A 22,955-nucleotide genomic window follows, 5' to 3' on the forward strand; every position below is an offset into this window, starting at 1 on the left:
CTCTGGAACATGTATAGAGGTCAGAGAACAACTTGCAGGATTCAGTCTTTCCTTCTACTGTGTGGGTTCTGGGGAGTCAAACTCATCATCAGGCTTGGTGGCACGTGCTCTTACCTTGGCTGTCTTGCTGGCCCCGTTTTCTTGGCATGGTAATATCTTGGTACATTAAGACTTTGCCAATTTTCTTTTTTTCTTTTTTCTTTTTCTTTTTTTAAAGGGGGGAAGGTGGGGGTGTACTCCTGGCTATCCTGGAATTTACTATGTAGACCCGGCTGGCCTTGAACTCACAGATATATGCCTGCCTCTGCTTTCCTGGTGCTAGGATTAAAGGCCTGTATTACTATACCCGGCTAAGGTTTTACCAGTTTTTAAAGGCAGACACTTAGGGAGGAATGTAAACTATTGGCATAGACTCTATATAAAACTCCTAGAATTAGAATATTTATTATCTGCCTAGATTAATATATCTCTATTTATCTCTGTATATTTATATATAGGCAGAGAAAAAAGGGAAAAATATGGACAGATAATTTGTGAAAGGCATAATTTAATAGAAACCCTGATTTAAAACAGTATATATTTTATCTGACTTTTAAAAGTTAAGAGAGCAGGCTGGAGAGATGGCTCAGATGTTAAGAACACTGGCTGTTCTTCCAAAGGTTCTGAGTTCAGTTCCCGGCACCCACATGGTGGCTCACAGCCATCTATAATGAGATCTGGTGCCCTCTTCTGGCCTGCAGGTGTACATTTAGGCAGAACGTAATACATATGCTTGTGCTTACAAGCACGTGTTTGTATATCCATTTTTAAAAGAGGCCATGAAAAAAAGACGTGATTTGGTTTTGGTTCATTTAATATGCTTTAGAACACTGTAGATGCTCAAGAAACTCCATACTGTCTGCTTTTTCTTTGTATGTACATACACTGTGTGGGGCGGTGTGTGTGTAGGCCAGTGACAGCCTTGGGAACTGTTCCTTAGGTGCCTACTTGAACCATTCAAATAGCTAGGTTGTTAGCTTGTTGCCCAGAGTTTCTCCATCCTGCTTCCCCAGTGATGGGAATTACAGGTGTCATGTAGGTCTTTGTGCTTGCAAGAAAATAAATGACAGATTGTTTTCCTATCACAGAATTAGGACCATGGGATGCTGATATGGTAACTTCAGAGAAGTTGTCAGGTATTTTGCTGCAGGAACTGATCATTGACTTTGTGCCATGAGTAGACTCATATTTAATGTAGAGATTTCATATTATATTTTTCCAGAAGGTTGTCACTTGATATGTGATTGGAAAAAGTTTTGAAGAGTTTACTGTATATGGGAATAAACAAACTCCTTTTCTCTCTCTCTCTCTCTCTCTCTCTCTCTCTCTCTCTCTCTCTTCTCTCTCTCTCTCTCTCTCTCTCTCTCTCTCTCTCTCTCTCTCTCTCTCTCTCTCTCTCACACACACACACACACACACACACACTCACGAAAACAAAATAAAATGGAGACCTGCACTAGCAACCTGTCTTCTCCAGAATAGGCTTTGTTGTCATTACATGGACTAACTGCCTTTCTCCCTGTGTAGTGGGGACTGGATATGCACGTTTTGCAGAGATATTGGGAAGCCAGAAGTTGAATACGATTGTGATAATATGCAGCATAGTAAGAAGGGGAAAACTGCACAGGGCTTAAGCCCCGTGGACCAAAGGGTAAGTATCAGAGCTGACTTGTTAATAGAGATTTTGTGGGCATCAGCCTGTGTCTCCCATGTTCCCTACCCAGCCCATACTATGCACAGCCCGCACCTCTGTGGAATGTGCACAACCTGGTAGGTTCTGCAGCATCTGATGGTGTATTATGACTTCTAAAGTCTTTGGTTTCAGTTTTGAGCTCAAGACTTAACCTTTTTTTTTTTTTTTTTTTAAGATAGTTATCCCTTGCTGTTAGCTGGGCTTAAATTTGCAGCTGTACTCCCTTCTGAGTGCTGCAATTACAGGCATGTACCATTAGGCCAGACTCATAGGCCAGATTAATATGTTTCAACTCAAATCCTGGTTTCTGATCCTCCCTCAAAAAAATGATAGCAAACACCAGACAAGTAATTCCTTCCTTAGTATTCCTACCACCTTTCTTGTTGTGACCAGAAACCTCTGAGATTAAAACGTCACATGATTATAATGCCATTAAAAAAAAATCTCCCCACCATAATTTTGTGTTGATTTCCTTGTTTCTTCCTTTGTCCCTTAAGTCTGTTTTTCTATATTTAAACAGTGTTCTTTTCTTTAAAAAAAAAAAAAAAAAGTAAATAAATTTACCACTTCCTTGATTACAATATTTATTTATTCATTTATGTATGTATTTATTTATTTTTGGTTTTTCGAGACAGGCTCTCTCTGTGTTATCAGGCCAGCCTCGAACTCACTGCGATCTGCCTGCCTCTGCCTCCCGAGTGCTGGCATTAGAGGCGTGTGCCACCATGCCCCACTTGATTACAATTTTTCAATAGCTTCCCATCATGTTAAAAATGAAACCCAATTTTTTAAATTTACTCAAATTTTCACTAATTTTAACAACGGGATACCTTTCACATAGTTCTGTGGATATTAGAAGTAAGTTTAGCTTTAATACATATACTTGAAAATACAAACTAAATACAAATTAAAGATTAAGTAAGTAAAAACTACTAATGTAAAATAAAGTTTAATAGCTCTCTTAAAAATAGGTCTTGAGCCCAGCACTCGGGACAGAGACAGGAGAGTGGCCACAAATTTTAGGCTAGTTCTGGTCTATAAAGAGGTTCTAAACAAGCCAGAGCTATGTAGTAAAACCCTGTCTCAGAAAAGATGAAAAGAAAGAATTAAAAGGGAAGAGTTTGTAATTGGATTAAAGAGAAAGAGATTTTGTTAATTTTAAATCTGAATGGAGTCGATGAAAAACAGAAATAATACTTGTTTTTGCCTACCTTTGGGAATTGTATTAGGTACTAATGGTGAAATTTTCTTTACTCGTTTACTGTAAATTGTTTTATGAATTATTTATATTTCTGTAAATAAGAATAATAGATAAATTGCCTTAGTTCTATTAGAATAGATACACTTAATTAAGGTAGAATAGATCATGGTGTCAAATTTTAATGGAAAGCAAAATTATTTTGTTTGATCCCTATTATATAGAAGGTATTGTTTGTTCTGTTTGTTGTAATAGTACTTTGTAGCTGTATTCTCCAAAATATCTTACTGGGAAAAAATAGTTGTCTTTTTTTTTTTTTTTCTTTTGGGGGCCAGAAATGTGAACGTCTTCTGCTTTACCTCTATTGCCATGAATTAAGTATTGAATTCCAGGAGCCTGTTCCTGTTTCGGTGAGTTGCATGCTTTGTATCCACCCAGTAAAGCAGTCTGTGGGCTGTGGCTTCCTTGGGGCTTCTTTAGTAAGTTACTTAACTTACTGTGACTCATACGCTCTGGTAATTCCTCCGCGCCATTTTTTTAGAACTTTAATTGATGAGTTATGTATACTTGTAGGGTGCAATATGATGTTTTGACCTACATGCAAATTGAAAGATTTAATCAGACAAGCATGCCCATCACCATCAATTTAACGTTTTTTATCAGAGTGGAATGTCAAAACTCCTTTAAATAATTTTGAAATATGCAATATATCATTAAATGTGATTTACATGTGAGGCAGTAGACCATCCGCCTAACTGAAGTTTTATATTCCTTGGGCAACATCTTCTATTACCTTGCCTCTCACTCTACACTCTTTAACCACCTTTTCACCTTTGTTGGTTTGCTTGCTTACCTTTTGTTTTTTAAAGCAGAGTTCTTAGGTACTTTGTCCTGGAACTCACAGAGATCTGCCTTTCTCTGCCTTCCCAGTGCTGGGATTAAATGCTCTGGAAACACCTTTTAAAAAATAAAATACTAATTATTATTATTTTGTTAAGTTTATTTTTGGGCGTATGGATGTTTTGGATGTGTGTATATTTGTGCACCATGTACATCCCTGGTGCTCAGGGAGGCCAGAAGAGGACAGTGGACCCCGTAGGACTGTGGCTGCAAACAGTTGTGAGCTGTTCTGGGTACTGGGAATGGACAGAGTAGCCAGTGCCCTTAACTGCTGAGCTATCTCTCCTGCCCCTAAAATAGTTTTTACTATTTTTAAAAAAATTATATGTATGAGTATTTACCTACATGTATATTTACTGTATACATACTGGGCATCTGTGGAGGCCTGAAGATGATGTGAGATAACCTAGAACAGGCAGCTGTGAGCTGTCACGTGGATGCTGGGAACTGAGCTAGGTCCTCTGCAGGAGCAGTAAGTGCACCTAACCATTGGTCCATCTCGCCACACAGCCACCCTCCTTTGTTTTCTTACAAATTTTTGGAGTGCACTTTGATAATTTGATAAATATTTATAGTATGTAGTAATTTCCTTCCTTCCTTCCTTCCTTCCTTCCTTCCTTTCTTCCTTCCTTCCTTCCTTCCCTCCCTCCCTCCCTCCTTCCCTCCTTCGAGATAGGGTTTTATGTAGTTCTTGATATCTTGGAACTCAGTGTATAGACCAAAGTGGCCTCAAACTCAAGAGATGTGCTTGCCTCTGCCTCCTGAGTGCTGGGAGTAGAGCTGTGTGCCGCTGCTGAGTGCGGTGGCACATGCTTGTAATCCCAGCACGCAGGGAGGCAGAGGCAAGCAAATCTCTGTGATTTTGAGATCAGTCTGGTCTACAAAGGGAGTCCAGGATAGCCAAGGCTATACATAGAGAAACCTGTCTTGAAAAACTAACAAACAAAAGATGAGTACCACTACCATTCTTAACCTCATTGAGATATTTAGAAGTTTATAGAAAATAATCAGTGTAAAATTTGTACATTTTAGCATATAACATTGTTAAATATCTTTTGTTTAATCAATTTGTATGTGTAGTGGTTTGGGAAATTGAATCTGGGCTTTGTGTAAGGGAAGTGTTCATGACTGAATTACCTCCTCACATCACAATCAGAAACCTTAGTTTGTTAGCCAGGTGTGGTGCTGCTAGTACTTGGGTAGCTAGGGTAGGAAGATAGTTTGAGGCCTGCCTAAGCTAACGCAGACATGCATCCTGTCTTTAAAAAGAAAAAATTAAATTGTGTGTGAATGTTGTTCGATAGAAATTGTGTTTTATTTCTATATTCTCCTTTTAAGGTTGACATGAGGGAAGAACATTGAACTAGGGCAGAAAGCCTGTTCTTTCAGTTCTTCCCTTCTTTCCTGCTCCTCTTCTATTTTTCTTTAATCTACAGGGTCCTGCCTGTAACTCTAGAGATCTAGGATTACAAATGTGAATTGCCACATGTGTGTCAACTAACTTTAAAACTGAGAAAACATTGTGTTCTTCTGCCTTTCGTTTCTAATTGTGCAGTAAAAATACTAAATGGTTTATAAGATTCTATGCCTGCTTTGTTCCAGTGCTGCTCACAAAGAAAACAAATATTTAAGTGTGCAGTTGTATTTTTCACAATAGCTTTGCCGTGTGTAAGTGCTCTTAATACAAATAGTTAAGATTGAGAAGAGACACCTAGGGAACTTGGCGGGTTAGTAGGGGTTTTTTGTTCATTCTGCTAGAGACTTGGAATAAAGGCTCTGAAATACTACAATAAAAGAAGGGCTAGGGGTTCTTATTGCCTAATTAGGGGAGTAAAATATTCTGTGTGCACTTTATTTGTTAGCTGTTTGTTGTTAAATATAAGCATTGACCTGTTTGCTAAGTAGCCTAAGAAATGAAACTTAAAAAGCACAAAGCTTTGACAGATGAAACATATCATAAACAGTACTAGTCATTTGGTTCTAGAAAATCTTTTTTATCTTTTCAGTTTTGGAATTTTACAGTAGAGCGTCACTTCCTAGTGTTTTCTTTTCAAGGTGTATTCAGATAACTTCTCTAGCTGAGTATAGGAGCACATGGTAGTGGTCGCAGGACTTGGGAGGCTGAGGCAGGAGGATCTTCAATTTGAGGCCAGCCTGAGCTGCATAGACTGTGTCTCAAAATAATAGCCAAGCCCTAACCAGCCTTACTGTGCTCACTTATATCCCACAGGTGTATAGAAAACATTTGGCCAAAGGTGGAGTCAGAACACTAAATGCAAATTTTTCTTTCAGTGTTCTGAGGTGTTTTTTTTTTTTTAAATGAAGTGTTGATGTCTTCTACAACACTGTGCTCTAATCATAGCATTAATATACTTTTCAAACACTTTTCTTTCTCCTTTAAATTTTTTTTATAAGACCTCTTCAGAGTCATCAAGCACCAAATGAACCGGATGTGCTGTAGGTCTTATTGGAGATGACTTCTCCTGCTGGTTGCTTTTTTCCATTATGCTTATTAATGATAGGACCTTGGGAACTTAAAGTAACCATGGAAACCAGCACATAGTTTGCTATAAGATTTGATATTCAAGATATAATTGGACAGAAAACTTGAAGTCCATTTATTGTGTTTCAAATGTAACCAGTATGCTATATATTTTCAAATTAAATACCTTGGTATTTTGGAGAATTCTGACATGCCATGATTTATTTTTTAGATACCAAACTACTATAAAATTATAAAGAAACCAATGGATTTATCGACAGTGAAAAAGAAGCTCCAGAAGAAACATTCCCAGCATTACCAAATCCCAGATGATTTTGTGGCTGATGTCCGTTTGATCTTCAAGAACTGTGAAAGGTTTAATGAAGTATGTTAGCTTCCAACCTATAGAGTATTGTTCTGTTAGTTTTCCTTTCCTTGGTTCCTCTTTTTTGTTTTTCTTGTTTAAAGAATTACCTAATTCAAATGATTTTTTTTTCCTTGCTTCATTCTATAAAATCAGATTTTGATCTTTTTTCCTCAACTCCAGAGAAGACAGTTTATTACCTGTAATTTGGAATATATTCTTAAATATAAGACACTAAGAGTGTTACAGAATAGCCTTTCCTAAGAGAGTTGTAGTTGAGTATAGAAAGTAGTCTGAAGTTAAGTAACTTGGTGGAATATGATTTTATCCCACCACATTTGGGGCACTTAAAGGAAAGCTAAAAGGGCCTGTGTTGTTTAATTCTGTCACTGGCCACATAAATGTAGAGTGTTCTGACTAAACTGCAGGCCTACTGAATAGTAGTGCCAATATGGTGAGGGTTTGGTTTCTGCAGTGAGTTAAATTTATTTCTTGGACGCTAAAGTTGTATTACCCATATTTTAAGAGAAAAAAAAAAGTGACAGATAATCTGTCAGGGGGATTGCTTTTTGTTATCTTTGTAATAAAGTCAAGTTTGTTACTGCTATGGAAGCTTTTCCTTATAGGAGGAAAAAAATAGTCTCAGATGAGATTCCAAGTCTACCAATAGCTGTCTCTAGAGACATCCAGGTGGTGCTTGAATACACAAACCAAAATCCCCATAAGGTTTGAAGTGTAGTCAGTTTTATATCAGTCTGCCACAGAATAAATCAGTAAAATCTTACTGCAAATTTACAAGTTACAAAACCCAAATTTTTGTCTTTATAAAAGTATAGATTATTTTCAAATGGATATGCTATTGTGTACTGTCATTGACAAAAAGACATATTCTGCCTATTTCATTAATAGTTAATTTGTGAGCTAGACATAGTGTTGCCCACCTTTAATCCTAGCACTTGGGAGGCAGAGGCAGGCAGATCTTCATGAGTTCTGGGCTAGCCTGCCCTATATAGTGAGCAGTTCCAGAACAGCCAGGGCTGTGTAGGGAAGACCCTATCTCAAAAACAAAACAAAAAGGTTAATTTATGATTAATGTATTACCATAAAGATATAATTCTGATTATCTTGTGGAAATTTTGACTGTTTTAAAATTAGCATTCTATTTTTCTCTTGAGTAGATGTCTACTGACCAGTTTCTACTAAGATTGACCTCAATAATTTGGAGTGAGATGTTATTGAGGTTTCAAAGTAACTTTATTAACAGCTTTGTAAAGAAAGTGGTTCCATGTTCTATAGAATTTTAGATAGCACTTAATCTGGTTTTAGCAATTTGTTCTCCCTAGTATGGCTGACTTTCGTCACCAATCCTATACAGTTTCTTACTTTAGAAAGGATTATAATTTCCCTTTTTTTTTTTGACTCTGGTATCCTTTTTAGATGATGAAAGTTGTTCAAGTTTATGCAGACACACAAGAGATTAATTTGAAGGTAAGCTTTTCAGACCATGCAAACTTGGTGAAGGAATATGCATTATCAATAGGTGAATATTCCTATCTTTTGCTTGCAGGCTGATTCAGAAGTAGCTCAGGCAGGGAAAGCAGTTGCATTGTACTTTGAAGATAAACTCTCAGAGATGTACTCAGACAGGACCTTCGCTCCTTTGCCAGAGTTTGAGCAGGAAGAGGACGATGGCGAAGTAACCGAAGACTCTGATGAAGATTTTATACAGCCTCGCAGAAAGCGCCTAAAGCCAGATGAGAGACCGGTGCATATAAAATAGAATGACATGGACTTAAATGAGTTGTTTTTTCAAAAGAAAGAAATAACAAAAGAAATAAATAAAACGCCCTTTTATTTAAGTGTTACTGGAATATCCTGTGTACAGTGGGTACCTCCTTAAAGAAGCTGGTAGCTTTCATACAGTATTAGATTGAAATAATGGACACAGAAAACATTTTTGTCAAGAAAGGAGGAGAGAACGCTGTTGGCAACTTTAAGAACAAAATTACAAGTGAAATTGTTTGGGAATTTGTTACAAATGAAGATGGTTCTCTGGCTGTTATAAACGTAGATGATCATGTGTGTTAATTAGTGAAGGGTACTGAGTCAGGCAAGCCTGCAAGGCTCATGTTGCGTGATGTGTCTCTGCTAGAGCACACAGTTAAACAGCTTAAAAGCCTCCCCCTCCACAAACACGAATGGGTTGTTTTCTGGTTAAAAATTGAGTAGATCAGATTCCACTTGAATGTCACTAAAGATGAATTGAATCATGCCACTGTATTTTCTCTCATATTGATCTATTGGGCCTTAGTTTTTAAACTGGTTTAAAGAACTCAAGAGTAGTTTTATTTTCTACTTAGTTGTAGGGTCTAGGAGTATAACCATGATTATTTAGTCAACTTCAGTGGCGTACTAAAATGATGATGACTTTCAGTAGTGGGTCATACAGACTTGCGGAAGTCCTTTCCAGAAAACCCATCTAAACAATTATACTTACTGGTCAGATCATCTGACCACACAGTTAGTTATTCCCTCAAAAGACAGGACGTTTATTTCAGAATTTCTGTACATGTAAATTACATTGAGAAGGTGACGACTAACTTTCACCCAGTCCGTCTTCATACCAGTTTCCAGTAGACCACTATTGGTAAACAGAAATCTGTCAGCTACCAAATGTGTACAATTTTCTGTATTTCACTTTGTCTTATTTGTAAATAGTGAGCTCAGACTTCTGGCAGATCAGCAACATTTGCTGAGCCTGTTTTTTAAGCTAATGTGTATTCTTACTAATGTTCCTATCAAGAATGGATTTGTAATATATGCTGTCTATTTCTAATGTTCACATTCATATTTTGAGGTTCTATCTTATTTTAATAGAGAACAGACTTCTCAAAAAATCTTCAGAAGCAGCTTATTATTGAAATATCAAAATACTGAAATAAACCCGGTGGGGTTAGATTACTCATCTGTCCACCAAGTGGGACATGTGCATGGACTGGGGGCGTTACATGACTTAGAACAGACCTGTAAGTAAATCCTGAAAACGAGCCGATCCCCACTTGAATGCTAACTGGAGTAAGCCCAACTTTATTAACCACCTGATGACAGGAGCAGCACCTGGGGCAGGTAGACCGACTGCTCTGGCTTACTTTTCTCCTCTTCAGTGTGACACTCAGATCAAGTGTGCTCTAGATGGTGTGCGCCTCGCTGCTGGATTAAGAGCTGTAGTCCTACTTCTGTATGGGCACAGTAGAGTATAAAGTGACCAAAGCAGAACTCAACATCAGAAATACTTCAGGTGTCAGCAGATGTGTGGCAAATCATTTGCCTTTTTAAAAAATTCAACCTAAGCAGTTAAGACTGTAGACTTCCTCAGAAAACTATTTGACGTAATTGTTGAAGAAGTGAATATTTTTAGTGTGCATTGAATCAAATAAAGTGCTCTAAAGAAATTATTATACAGATTCCTTTGGGTTGTTTTTTTCTTAACAAGGGATGTGGGTACAGAGGAGTGTGATTTAGGCCTTCTCATGCTGCACTCAAACAATATCAATCATATTATTGCCTCATCTCCTTTCTCTTCCCTTATAAATCAAGCTTCATTTAAAAAAAAATACTCCAAACCATTTTATCATTTTTATTGAGGTTTCAAGTTTTTTTTTTATGAGGGGAAGAATATTTATTTTTAAAGTATTTTATTTATACCTATCTCTTTGATATCCATGATTCGATTTGTAAGTGCATTTTTGGCAAGTGAGGGAGTAGGAGTTTACTTCATTTTGTGAAGCCCCTGACTTCCAGTGATTTATATCTGCGTCTTGTATGAATCCTTCCAAGCTCTCAGTAATGAGTTATAAATAAGCCCAGTTAAGTGAGGCAAACAAAGATTTTTTTTTTTTAAACAAATGACTCTCAATGTTTGAAGCCCTGAGAGTGTGTTCCATAAAGGCATGCTCATGTTTCCTTGGGGTTTGATTTCCCCTTTAATTTTTTTAACTACCAATTTAGTCTGTTCCATTTCTGTTAGCAAAGGTGCCCCTACTGCTGAGGGATTAATGTAGTTGCTATCAGCTGCCAGGCTTCTATGATGCTCACTGTAACTCCATAAAGCCCTTTTTGCACACTGGTCATTGTGTTTCTAGGCTGTCCAGCTTTGTCATAAGTATGATTTAAAATATAAAAATGTAATTCTTATTCAAAGTATCTCCTGTTTCCCTCTTTATATTTAAAAAACAAAACAAAACCAAAAACAGTAGCTGCTAACTCCTGATGCAGGAGAGATGCTCTTCATACTGTGTTTGTTAGAGTCTGTATCTTACACTTGCAGAAAAGTCTGCATAATGATGATTCCTTAAAATCCTTCAAGGTTCCTGGTAAATTTAGGGCTGTTTTTACCATCAGAAAACTAAGAATAAATGTTCCTCAGCCTGGTCGGCTGGCCTTAATTTACGTGTCTCAGCATTTAACTCCGCTGCTTGACTGAGAGAATGAACTGCTTTATCAGATGGAGTCGTTGCCCTGTCTATAGGGTCCAGTGTGGACTTTGCTCTATATACAAACGCCAGATTGCTACCACCCAGCTGTGGTAAAGCATTAGATCCCTTGGTGAAATTGTCCCCTTTGGAATCCGCAGGTTGTTTTTTCCCCCACTTGTGTTTCTTATGAGGGACTTTTAGGTCATTAAAAGTCAGTTCTCAATCTTTTAACAGGTTTTGAGTTTTTTGGGGTTTTTGTTTTGTTTTGTTTTGCTTTTTAGTTAATCCAAAGACATAACGCTTTAAAGTGTGCAAATTATAGTTTATCAATTACCTCAGCAGGTATCCTGCCATGTAATTATTAGTGAGTAGTATTAGTAAGCCAGAGATTCAGGTCTTCCAACTATGCCCTTGGGTTGTGGCTTACTGAACAGTCCTTTTTATCCAAAATGGGGAGTAGATGCTGTAGTCCCCTCGCCCTTACTTAGCCTTTCCATCTGGTGCCCAGCCTTATTCACACACAGCACATAAAGTACAAAAATTCAATTTCTTTTTGTAGCCAGCATTGGATTGGATCAGTAGGTAGTTTTGTTAATAAAAATTTAAGAAAACAAACAAAAATAAAACCTACCCACCCAACTTCCTGAGTTAAAACAGCTTGGTTGAGCTGAGGAGATGACTCATGGGTTAAAAGTATGCTTGTTCCACAAGCATGGGGGTCCGGCTTTGGATCCCCAGCACCTATGTAAATGTGGGAACAGCAATGTGCGCCTATAAGCACAGTTCCACAGAAAGATGGGAGGCAGAGAAGCCCATTGGCTAGCGAGCCCGGCACATTCATTCTTGAAGATGGAAGGTGAGGATTAACACGTAAAGATGTCTTCCAACCTCCACACATGCACCCTAGCACACGTGTCCTCACACGTGTAAGTATGCACCACACATGAGCCCTTACACATAACATGCAAGTAGGTACACCATTCATGCCTCCTCACTAATTGTCTCCTGAAGGTGATTAAGATTTTCAAGGTGTGTTGCAGTTGGGTAATACACCCGACCTGGATGTTAACTTGTTTCTCCCAGTTAATACTTCCTTGATAAAGCAATAACGCTGCTTTGAGTCTGCTGCCTAATAATAGCATGTCATAACCCTCTCCTGGATGGTGATTTTATAGGAAAGTTTGTATGCATATCACCCAGTCTATCTTTTAAAAAAAATTAAATTTAAATGTATGCTGGAAGTAATGACAATATATTGTGGCATTTTATTTTAAAAGAAAAATTGGAGAAAGTTGCATATTTTTTTAACAGTAGCTGTTTGAGTAAAAAAAAAAACTGAAGGTACTTTTTTAAGGAAAAAAATTTATATGCCACAGTTTACATAGACATTTCCAATTTCAGCATTTACTCTTGGACATAATGGCTTCCTTACTTGGCTAAATGCATGTTTTACTTGGTCAAAAGTGCATCTCTCCAATCTTAGTTACTTATGTTTCCTTACATGATCCTTTATATATTTTTATTGTATCTAGAAACAAAATTATCTTAAAAAAATAAGTTGGCGTATTTGTCAAAACTACAGAATGTATAGAATCAAGGTTAGCCCTTTTATATCAAGTGTCATTTAAGAACTGAACTGTTAACATTCAACCAGTTCCTACGAAGGCACCAAAATTACATTTTAAGTGCCACGATACTCCATTCAGTTGTGGCCTAAATTTCATTCTTGAGAATGAAGTGCATGTCTGCTCCTGATCTGAGACTTGTAGGCATTTACTATGTTTCAAAGCAGTGAAACATGGGTATGAGCTTAGAATGCAAGGTGTGAGCAGCTGCAAAGCCTGCTCACTTCCTCCGTGGACACAGCTACACACAAAAGTGTTAAAAGTCACAGCCTTACTAGTTCCTTGCTTCCAGTGTTTCTGCTGGTCTCCCCTCATTACTACTATTTTTGCACATAGTTAAACTACCCTTCAGAATGATTCTTAAAAAGTGCTGTTTCTGTGGTATTGTATTCTCTAAATGATCATATTTAATTTTTTTAAACAAGGTTACAATTTCTAATTGTTCTGTTCCTGTGTTTTTTGCTGCGTGTAATAAGCAAGTTTTTTCTTTTTATGGTTATTTAATACATTAGCTGCCTGTAAATAATTCTTGTTACAATGCTCTGGAATGTGTTGTAGAAGTTGTATTAGATTAGTTTGAAGCCTTGTTTAAAAACCCACATTGTTTTGGTTATTTCTATTAAATTAGAAAATTGCAAAAGTTTTCAAATGAATTTCCTTTCTTTTTGAGACTTAAGTGCAATTCACAAGTTTATATATTCTGCTAGACACTGGAGATATTTACAAGGTAAAATGCAGTTTCTGCCTTCACAGTGTTTTAGACTGTTAGTGGTACTGTGATCAGGGTTGGCTCAGGGGACCCATGAGTGAATTGTGGGATAAATGTTCTTTAAAAGGATAAGATGTTAGTGGTGATGTTTCGGCAAGAGGTAAGGATGAATGGGTTTAGCAATAAGAAAGCCACAGACACTCTGCAGGAGCTGTTGAAGACTGGCATGAAGTTGTTACTTTGGCCTTTCTTTAGGTTGTATATAACTTAGTGCAAGTAAAACGTCACACTGTTAAGTTGTCATTATTCCCCTCTGTAGTCGGCCTTTATGTAGTTGATTTTAAAAAAATGGGTTTTGGTCCTTCATTGTACAAACTTTGGTTTAAGCTCTAATTTTGCTACTTGTTCTGTGGACCTTTTATAGTCACTTGGATCCCTGGTGAAAAGAGAAGAAGCATATCACGCTCATGGACCTCAGAGGGAGTGTAAGCTTCCCATCCACTGGGATGACACAGTAGTCACTCCAAAAAAGACAGGGCTTCTCTGTATAGCCTTGGCTGATACACCAGGCTGGCCTTCAGCCAGAGATCCACTTGGCTCTGCCTCCCACTAAGAGATTAAAGGTTATGCTACCAGGCCCAGCTAAAAAGTTTTTTTTTTTTCCATGTTATTTCCAGCACCCAAGAGGTGAAAGCAGTAAAGTTTTTTAGTTTGGGACTAGCTTGGGCCACATAGTGAGACCTGTCTTAAATTTTTTCCCTTTTAGTGATGAAAAAGGCCTTCCACACTAGACATATTTTAAATCTGTCCTCAGCTATTACGAATTGATAAAATTTTATATTAATTTAGTTAACCTGTAGACTTCAAGAGCCCAACTAACAACCTTATAAAGCTTTGGGTTTTTAGAGAATACAAGAATAAAAACGTAATGAACATTTTTATCGCCGGTTTCCCTTTTTTGGTATTACATAGCCTTAGATGTGTTAAACACATTACGTGTGTGTGTCTGTGTGTGTGTGTCTGTGTGTCTGTGTGTGTCTGTGTTCTTTCATTTGTAAAGTTGTTAGTGATCTGGGAAGTCAGTCATACTTAGGGACATGTATTTCTGATGGTGTCCCAAGGAACTTCATTTGTGCCGTAAAATGCTTCAAATGTTGAGTAAGATTGATTTAAGTTTTCTTTAATTTATATATTTTTTTAAAAAACATTTAAATGAATTGTAAATATCCTCAAAGATCTGCCGTACTGTTGATACAGCATTTGACTTGAGTCAAATTACATGGGATAGTAAAAACAAAACTAATGTGGGGACATTTGTAAAACCTTTGGTCTGTGTTTTTAAAAAAGAACGAAAGTCAATGTACACAAGGATGATAAGACTATCACAGATAAAACAATCACACGCAGGGTGTCAACTTGGGTTTTGTTTTGTTTTTTTTCTGTTTTGAGTTCTTAAGCTAGACTGAGACTCATCTGCTCCTGTATAGCTAGGACTGCCTGTCCGTGTGCTGGACCATTTGGACTGAGTTTTGAACGACATGAGCTTGACCACTAAAGACATTTGAGGGACATCTCAGAAGTTCCTTGTATGCATCATGTCTTACGTGATATGGGGTAGTGTTTGATTTTTTAAGGGTGTGACAGTAACCTTGCCTTTTCCTTCTGGAGAAAATTACTGGAGGAAGAATGGCATCTGTTTGCTCGTTGCAGCAGTTGGGGAAAAGTGGCCTCGTGTGTGCTGAGTAGCATTGTTTCAGAAGCAGCAGATCACGTCGGTGAGTCTTGATAGAAGGGATGGGCACCGGTGGTTCAGCTTCCCTGGAGCCTTGGAAATAGGTATTTTTGAGAATATTTGTTCTTTAGCAGTCTCATCTCAAACATGCTTATCCTGATCATACTCAAGCCGATCTCCCCTCCCATCTTCCAAAACTTCATTCTGCCTCCTTCGCTTTTAATTATTATTTTGTTGTTGACTATTTTGTTTTTCTAAGACAAGGTTTTTCTGTGTAGCCTTGGCTGTCCTGGACTCATTTCCGTAGACCAGGCTGGTCTTGAACTCACAGAAATCCACATGCCTCTGCCTCTGGAGTGCTGGGATTACAGGCATGCACCCCCACCACCCAGCCATTTTTTATTTTTAAAATCACCTATGGAGCCTGGTTAGTGCTGATGGATGGTGGGCTGTCCACCAGAGCATGCGTGGTAACATTGCTCCTCCCACAGTTGCTCCTCAGGTAAGGGTGGGTAGGTCCTCATGAGGGCTCCCATGCAGGCTAATGCGCCAGCTGGTTTGCTCGTGTGTGGGTTACAGTAGGAGACTTAAGTTGGTGTATGTGACAGCCAGTAGCACATCCAGAAGACAGCGTTCACAGCACTCCTCCCTAGCCTCTGGCTCTGCCCCCCACTTCTTTAGTGTTCTCTGAGCTTTGGGGGAGTTGATATAGTATAAATAAAAATATTTAGAAGGCAATTTGATAACGTCTATTTAGCAAAGCAGCAGTGTTGTAGTAAGAGGCTCCTCTGGGGCCTGCGACCTCTCCAGCCATGGGCCTTTGACCGCTTTCATTGAAGTACTAGGCGTGAATTCCCTTCTAAGGAGCAGGCCCAGACCCACTAAGGAAGCAGGTGGCTACTATTCTTTTTTTATTTCTGTGGCTTTGCTAGAACATATTGAAAGGCAACATAGAGAAGGAAAGGATTAGTTTGGTTTAACTTCACTTCAGATAGCCCATCGTTGAGGAAAGTCTGGCATTGGGCTCCAGCAGGACTGTGGAGCAGAAACTGCAGCGGGGGAACTGTGTGCTGGTCCACCCCGAGGATCATGCTGAGAGCTAGCTCCTCTTACACAGCCTCGAACCACATTCATAGCGGATGATACCACCACCTTGCGCTGGGCCGTTCTGCATCAAAACAATCTACAGACCATTGTAGGCAATTCCTCGATTAAAGCTCAGATGACTAGGCTGCATCTAGCTGACAGCACTAATTAGGACAGTTGTCCTCTGTTGCACAGTAGGCAAACAGATGAATCTTACCTGGCAGTTTGGTATATAGCATATAGTGTCTACTTGAAGATGTTTTGGTAGAGTACTTGCCTAGTATGCTTGATGGCCTGCATTTAGTCCTTCGCACTACATAAACTGGATGTGGTTGTACATGCCTGTAAACTCAGCACTCAGGAGGTAGATGCAGGACCAAAGTTTAGTCATCCTGACTACTTAGTTTGTTCATGAAACCCTGTTTTTTAAAAAAACAAAAAAACCTTTAACAGCTTAAGCTCACAGGATTGCTCATGGTTTACTCAGCGTACTTTTTTACATAACACAGGCCCACCTGCCCAGAGGTAGCTGAGCCCTCTCACATATCAAGAAAATATCCCACGGAGCTGGAGAGATGGCTCAGAGGTTAAACACATGGACTGCACTTCCGGAGGTCATGAGTTCAATTCCCAGCAACCACACGGTGGCTCACCACCATCTGTAATGTGATCTGATGCCCTCTTCTGGCCTGCACCTGTACATGCAGGCAGAACACTATACAAAACAATAAATAAATACATCTTTAAACGAAAGACAAAAAAGAATGTCCCACAAATGTGGCTACTGGCCAATCTGATAAAGGCATTTTCTCAGCTGAGGTCCCTTCCTCGAAAATGACCTGAGCTATGTCAGGTTGACAAAAGAACTAATCCGCCCAAATGGAAAGCTGGCAAATAACAGGAACATTTGAGGTTATGGGGTAGGCCCCGGAGGGGGAGCATGCTTGCTTGCAAGGCACTGCAAAACCCAGCAGACTCAGCTTGCTGTGCATGGACACTCGTGAAGTCCTAGCTACTGGGGAAGCTGAGCACAAGGGCTATAAGCCACGCTAGGCAATGTCAGGAACAAAAACTGCTTTCAAAACTAAAGACCAGGCAAAAGAGGTTAACACATACAATGGCACTGCTGAATCAAATGGGTGGTGAAGGACACTAGAAAGTACTAAATACACATTTTTAATGGGTGACAACTTTATGGACCCAACACGTCCAGAGGGGAGAGAAAGGAAATGAAAATATATTCAAAGAAACAATGGTAACACCTCCAGAAACTCAGTGGGATGAGCACAGGGACCCACAAACAGATGAATCATATAAAAAGAACACTAGAAGTCAGACAAAATCTAGAAGTAGCAAAAGAAAAACTCCATGGTATTTAAACATTGAAGACAGAGCCTACTAGCAGGTACCAGACTGGCCTCAAACTTACTAAGTAGCTAAGGCTGGCCTTGAACTCCTCATCTTGCCTCCGCATGCTGAGTTTATGGAGGCACTTTCTCAACTGAGGTTCCCTCTCCTCAGATCACTCTAGCTTGCGTTGAATTGACATAAGAGCTAATCAGCACACCCTCATATTCAGTTGAGTAAAAAAACTATGCTGTAGATCTCCTAGACCAACAGACACCTACAGAACACTGTGCAGTCAGCAAACAACAGAATATACATTTTTTTTCCCAAGGGCTAAGCATGCTACAGGAGAGACTGTATTACCCTATAAAAGAAACCTCAGCGAATATAAGGCATACAGACACATGCACATATACACAAACATACAAATACTCATACATCCACAAATACATACAAACATGCACACAGACACATGCACATAAGCACAATGTGCAGGCCCATTTGGTTTCACTCGCTCCTGTTTTTGTTCTGACCCAGGGTCTTTCTATGTAGCCTTGACTTGTCAGGAGCTCAAAGAAATCCTCCTGTTTCTGTCTCTTCCAAAGTACCAGGATTAAAGGCATGCACTGTGGCACCTGGCATGCTCTCTTTTGTTTGTTTGGGTGGTTTTTGTTTAATTTTTTAAAGTGCTGGCATACAACCAGTGGCTTTGCATGCACTAGAGGAGACAACTCTACCAACACCAAGCTGCACCCCTAGTCCAGCCTCATTGCTGAATTCCATCAAACACAAGGGTTAACAAATTAACAATTCATCATAAACACTTTGTATTTGGGGAAATATCTTTTTGTGCTTATTGATTAGAAGGGCTAAAATGATTGTGATGGCAGTAGGAGAAAGGAATGCTTTAATTCATTACAAGAGGCTACCATCACCCCCTGGGGGGGTGCGGACTAAGACATCCTGAGAAAGATATTGCCGGTACATCTTGTGGGTGTACATAACAAGGAAATACTAACAAAAAAAGATCCAGCAGCAGTAATGTCCTCACCTTGCAGGATCTAGAGTTGCCAAGGCAACAAGCCTCTGGGCACACCTGTGAGGGAGGAGGAGCTCCACCCTAACTAACTGCCAGACTAAAGCAAACAGAAATGGAGCTGAGCTAGCTCATCGCTTCCTGACTGCAGATGCAATGTGACCAGCTGCCTCAAGCGGCTGCCACCCTGGCTTTCCTCTGATGATCTGCAGCCCGGATCAGAGAGCCGAAAATACATTTTGGCCCTACTAGTAGTGAAGAAACAACTTAGTACAGACCAAGTAGTATTTATCCTGGGGTACAAAGTTTTTTAATCATCTGAAAGTAAATGTAACATATCATGACAAGCATAAAAATGACATTTCAGTAAACAGGCAGCATTTGACAAAACCTTTCATGATGAAACACTGAATAAACTAGGACCAGGAGCTGAAGAGTGAAGTCTTGTCCTCTTTTATGTGACAGCCTGAACACTTTCTTTTGAAAACAGGGTGTCTGTTCTCACTTCTTGTGTATAGATTGTGCTACAAGTTTTGAATTTGAATATTAGGCCAGGAAATTGAAGCAAAATACATTCAAATTAGAAATGAGGATACAGAGCTACAACATGAAATTACAGACAACTCTTAGGGTCCATCAGAAAGATTGCAAAATACACTATAGGAAAGTTATTTGTATTTTTTTTTTATACTTGCAATGAATGAACATCTGAAAATGAGATTAAATGAAGTTTCTTTGGTAATAGAGCAGGCTACACGTACTGGCCAGCCTGGCTGTGTCCTATGTTCTGGTTTATTCTAGGGGCTGACAGTTTCTGGACAGTAGGGAGTACCTCGAGCCACAGTGGAACATGGGTTGTGTTTGAGTGGCAGGACCGATGGAGCTATTCCCTACCCTGCACCTGCCTAAGCAGGCAATGGCTTGGACTGACCAGCCAGCAGGAGCCTTCGTCCACACCAGGGCAGGTTCCTCGTCAAAGGAACTTAGTCTTTTCACTAACCTCACACATTCTGAGTGTGTGAAGGGTGCAGACTCCATTGGGCCTCAGCCCATCTACAGGGCCACGGGACCTGTGTTTCCACTAGCCCGTTGCAGCCTCGGCCTCCCTGGCATTTCTCTGAAGGTACTGTCTGTGGCAGTGACGCTGTAACCGTCTTGGCCCTGGGACTCACACCTTCTCTTCTGTCCTCCAGCCAGACTGGAGACCAACAGAACCAAGAAAATGTAGCTCTGGTCTCAGACACATCAGGTTAAGAGGAAGACGCGACAAGAGGAAGGAAGCATGGGTTGGAGCGTTGTCTGAGCGTGTGCAAAGATCACATGAGGGACCTAACAGAGAAATCTAGGAGGATTGTGGGATTGAGGGGAGGTGGGTGGGAAACAGGATCCCCAGCACAATAGTGGGGTTTCTTGTCCTGTTTCTGTTTTAGAGAAGTCTTTTCTTAAACCAGAGTAAGCCAGGAGAGCTGCATGAGCCGCTCACTAGGACTGTGCAAGTCCTGGGTCCCCGAGACTGGAATCCACGGTTGAAGCTGGCTTTCAGGTCTTCACATGCACTGACTCTGATTGGTGGGAAGGCCTTCTCCGCTCAGTGAGTGCTGCTGCCTTCGCCCCAAGCTTTCTCTTGGGTTGTCTCCTCCCATACCCCCCGCCCCCCCCCCACCTCCTCTTTATTGCCCTAGGCTAGACCTACTCCTAACCTTTTCTGTGGTATGGTCTGCTGGGAGCTGAGGCCTTGCCAGCTCTCCTCCTACCCTGAGCATCCCCTGCAGGGCACACCAGTTCTCCTCTGCCAGCCCACTGAGGGCCTGCCACACACAGGATGCCTCCCAGTTCTGATGAAAACGAACCTTAGCCAATGAAGTTACTAATGGTTTTTTGATATTTTTAAAAAATTGCATTTATTAATGCGTGTGTGTGTGTGTGCGTGTGTGTGTGTGCGCGTGTGCGTGTGCGTGTGTGTGTGTGTGTGTGTGTGTGTGTGTGTCACTCAGAGGAAAACTTGTGGGAGTTGATTTTCTCCTTCCACACGTTGGCCTCAGAGATCAAACACAGGTCATCAGGCTTGGTGGTAAGCACCTTACACGCTGAGCCACTGAGTCCACCCAAAGTTACTGATTTCTTTTTTTCTTTTTTTCTTTTCTTTTTTTTTTGATTTTTATATGAGATTTATTTTTTTATTATTAATTTATTCTTGTTACATCTCAATGGTTATCCCATCCCTTGTATCCTCCCATTCCTCCCTCCCTCCCATTTCCCCGTTACTCCCCTCTCCTATGACTATGACTGAGGGGGACTTCCTCCCCCTGTATATGCTCATAGGGTATCAAGTCTCTTCTTAAGTTACTGATTTCTAATTGAAATTTTATCACTAATTCTAAGAGGCAACCTTGGCTTTCCAGGCCCAGGCTCTCCCTCTAGTCTTCTCGAAAGATTGGGATGAAAGACAAGGGGATCTGATAGCATAGCCTTCCCCCTGTTCCCTATCCCTCCGTGGAACTGCCTCTCTGCACTGCCTGTCAGCCTGTCTCTACCTCCAGACCCCTCCTGCCACCCCACCTGCCTCCCCACCTGCCACCCCACCTGCCACCCCACCTGCCTCCCCACCTGCCACCCCACCTGCCACCCCACCTGCCTCCCCACCTGCCACCCCACCTGCCACCCCACCTGCCTCCCCACCTGCCACCCCACCTGCCACCCCACCTGCCTCCCCCCCTGCCTTCCCACCTGCCTCCCCACCTGCCACCCCACCTGCCACTCCACCTGCCTCCCCACCTGCCACTCCACCTGCCTCCCCACCTGCCACTCCACCTGCTTCCCCCACCACCTCACTGTTGGCTGTGCTGTGCCTTCCTCACCATGCTCTGCTCTCTGCCCTCCTTTCAGTCTTTGCTGGGGATCTGGTTGCCTTGACTTTGCACCCCTTCTTCTGACACGTTGGGCCCAATTCTTTAGCTCTTAAGGACCAACATGTGGAAGTAGAAAATCAGCTCCTACGGGTTGTCCTCTGAGTGCTGAGCATGTGTGTGCGCGCACACACACACACACACACACACACACACACACACACACACGTGTATACACATACCACACACACACATGCAATTTTCTAAATACAAGAAAGGGGGGGCAAGCACAAACTGCGGTACCAACCAAGAACAGTGCATGCAGTAAACCTAGACCTCCTATTCAGATCTAGCCAATGGACAGCACATTCTCCACAGTTGTGTGGAGAGCGGGGACTGACTCTGACATGAACTCTGAAGCCCCCGATTGGACCACTTCCCCTTGGTGGGGAGGCCTGGTGGCACTCAGAGGAAGGGGAAGCAGGCTATCTGGATGAGACCTGATAGGCTGTGATCATATGGTGGGGGAGGAGGTCCCCTTCTGTCACAGTCTAGGGGAGGGGAACAGGGTGAAAGAGGGCGGGAGGGGGAATGGGAAGATATAAGTGGGGATAACAATCAGGATGTAATCTGAATAGCAAAATTTAATAAATTTAAAAAAAGAAAAAGTCAATTCAAAATTAGAGAGAGAGATGGGAGGGGGAGAGAGAGAGAGAGAGAGAGAGAGAGCGAGAGAGAGAGAGAGAGAGAGAGAGAGAGAGAGAGAGAGAAATCAGTAACTTCATTAGATAAGATTTATTTTTATCAGAATTGGTACACATCCTCTGGGTGGCAGGCCTTCCAGGGGATGGTAGGTGAGGACACTCAGTCTAAGAGAACAGTTGGCAAATCCTCCTGTAAGGGACCTAAGGTTCCACTTTTGACAGTTGAAGGGCAAGACTAACACCAGCTCTGCCTTTCTATCGCAGACACCAGCCTAGCTCAGGTAGATGGTCTCTCTACTGGAGTGGGGGGGGGGGGGCGGGGTGAGGGTCTTACACCAAGCTGGGTCTCCCTTGGTGGCTGGCCAGCTCCCCTGGTGGGGAACAGGCAGGATTTTATTCTTTAGTAGTAGAATCTCAGATATCAAGCCCAGGAGCAGATGGAAAGACAGAAGCCCTTTTATAGATGCACGTGAACCGGAGGGAACCTGCTGGCTCCCTACAGAGCAGGAACTGATGATTGGCTGTGACCTCATTCAGCAAGCATTTACTACCCATAACCTGTGGGTCAGTCAATGAGTCAGATCTGTTCCTCCTGCAGAAGCGGAAGCTCTCTGTCCATCTGGGTTCCGTCCCGAGGTCCTTTGCAAGTGCAGGTGCTAATGTGACATTAGCTGTGGGATGTTACTATACACCAAAGTCCAACCTTCCTACTCCATGCA

At 40.9% G+C, this 22,955-nt stretch overlaps 1 protein-coding gene and 1 long non-coding RNA gene across 4 annotated transcripts in view; both read left to right on the top strand.

The window, feature by feature from the left end:
* Positions 1-8,547, top strand: part of TRIM33 (tripartite motif containing 33) — an 89,398-nt gene extending 80,851 nt beyond the window's left edge. For 2 of the 3 annotated variants that reach the window (XM_084757942.1, XM_084757940.1), the window contains 5 exons: positions 1,567-1,690; positions 3,266-3,340; positions 6,545-6,697; positions 8,114-8,164; positions 8,244-8,547. In XM_084757942.1, the coding sequence (XP_084614068.1) occupies positions 1,567-1,690; positions 3,266-3,340; positions 6,545-6,697; positions 8,114-8,164; positions 8,244-8,456 (616 nt within the window). In that variant the 3' untranslated portion in view covers positions 8,457-8,547. The remainder of the gene's footprint in view (positions 1-1,566; positions 1,691-3,265; positions 3,341-6,544; positions 6,698-8,113; positions 8,165-8,243) is intronic. The other variant, XM_084757941.1, reaches the window with a different exon arrangement.
* A 1,159-nt stretch (positions 8,548-9,706) lies between these two features.
* LOC311583951 lies at positions 9,707-16,721 on the top strand. Its single transcript, XR_014774726.1, has 2 exons — positions 9,707-13,970; positions 15,154-16,721. It is a non-coding gene; the product is annotated as an uncharacterized lncRNA (long non-coding RNA).
* The last annotated feature ends 6,234 nt before the right edge of the window (positions 16,722-22,955 follow it).

The sequence above is a fragment of the Acomys minous genome (assembly GCF_964271855.1).
Source record: "Acomys minous genome assembly, chromosome: 14".
In the NCBI taxonomy this organism is placed as follows: domain Eukaryota; kingdom Metazoa; phylum Chordata; class Mammalia; order Rodentia; family Muridae; genus Acomys; species Acomys minous.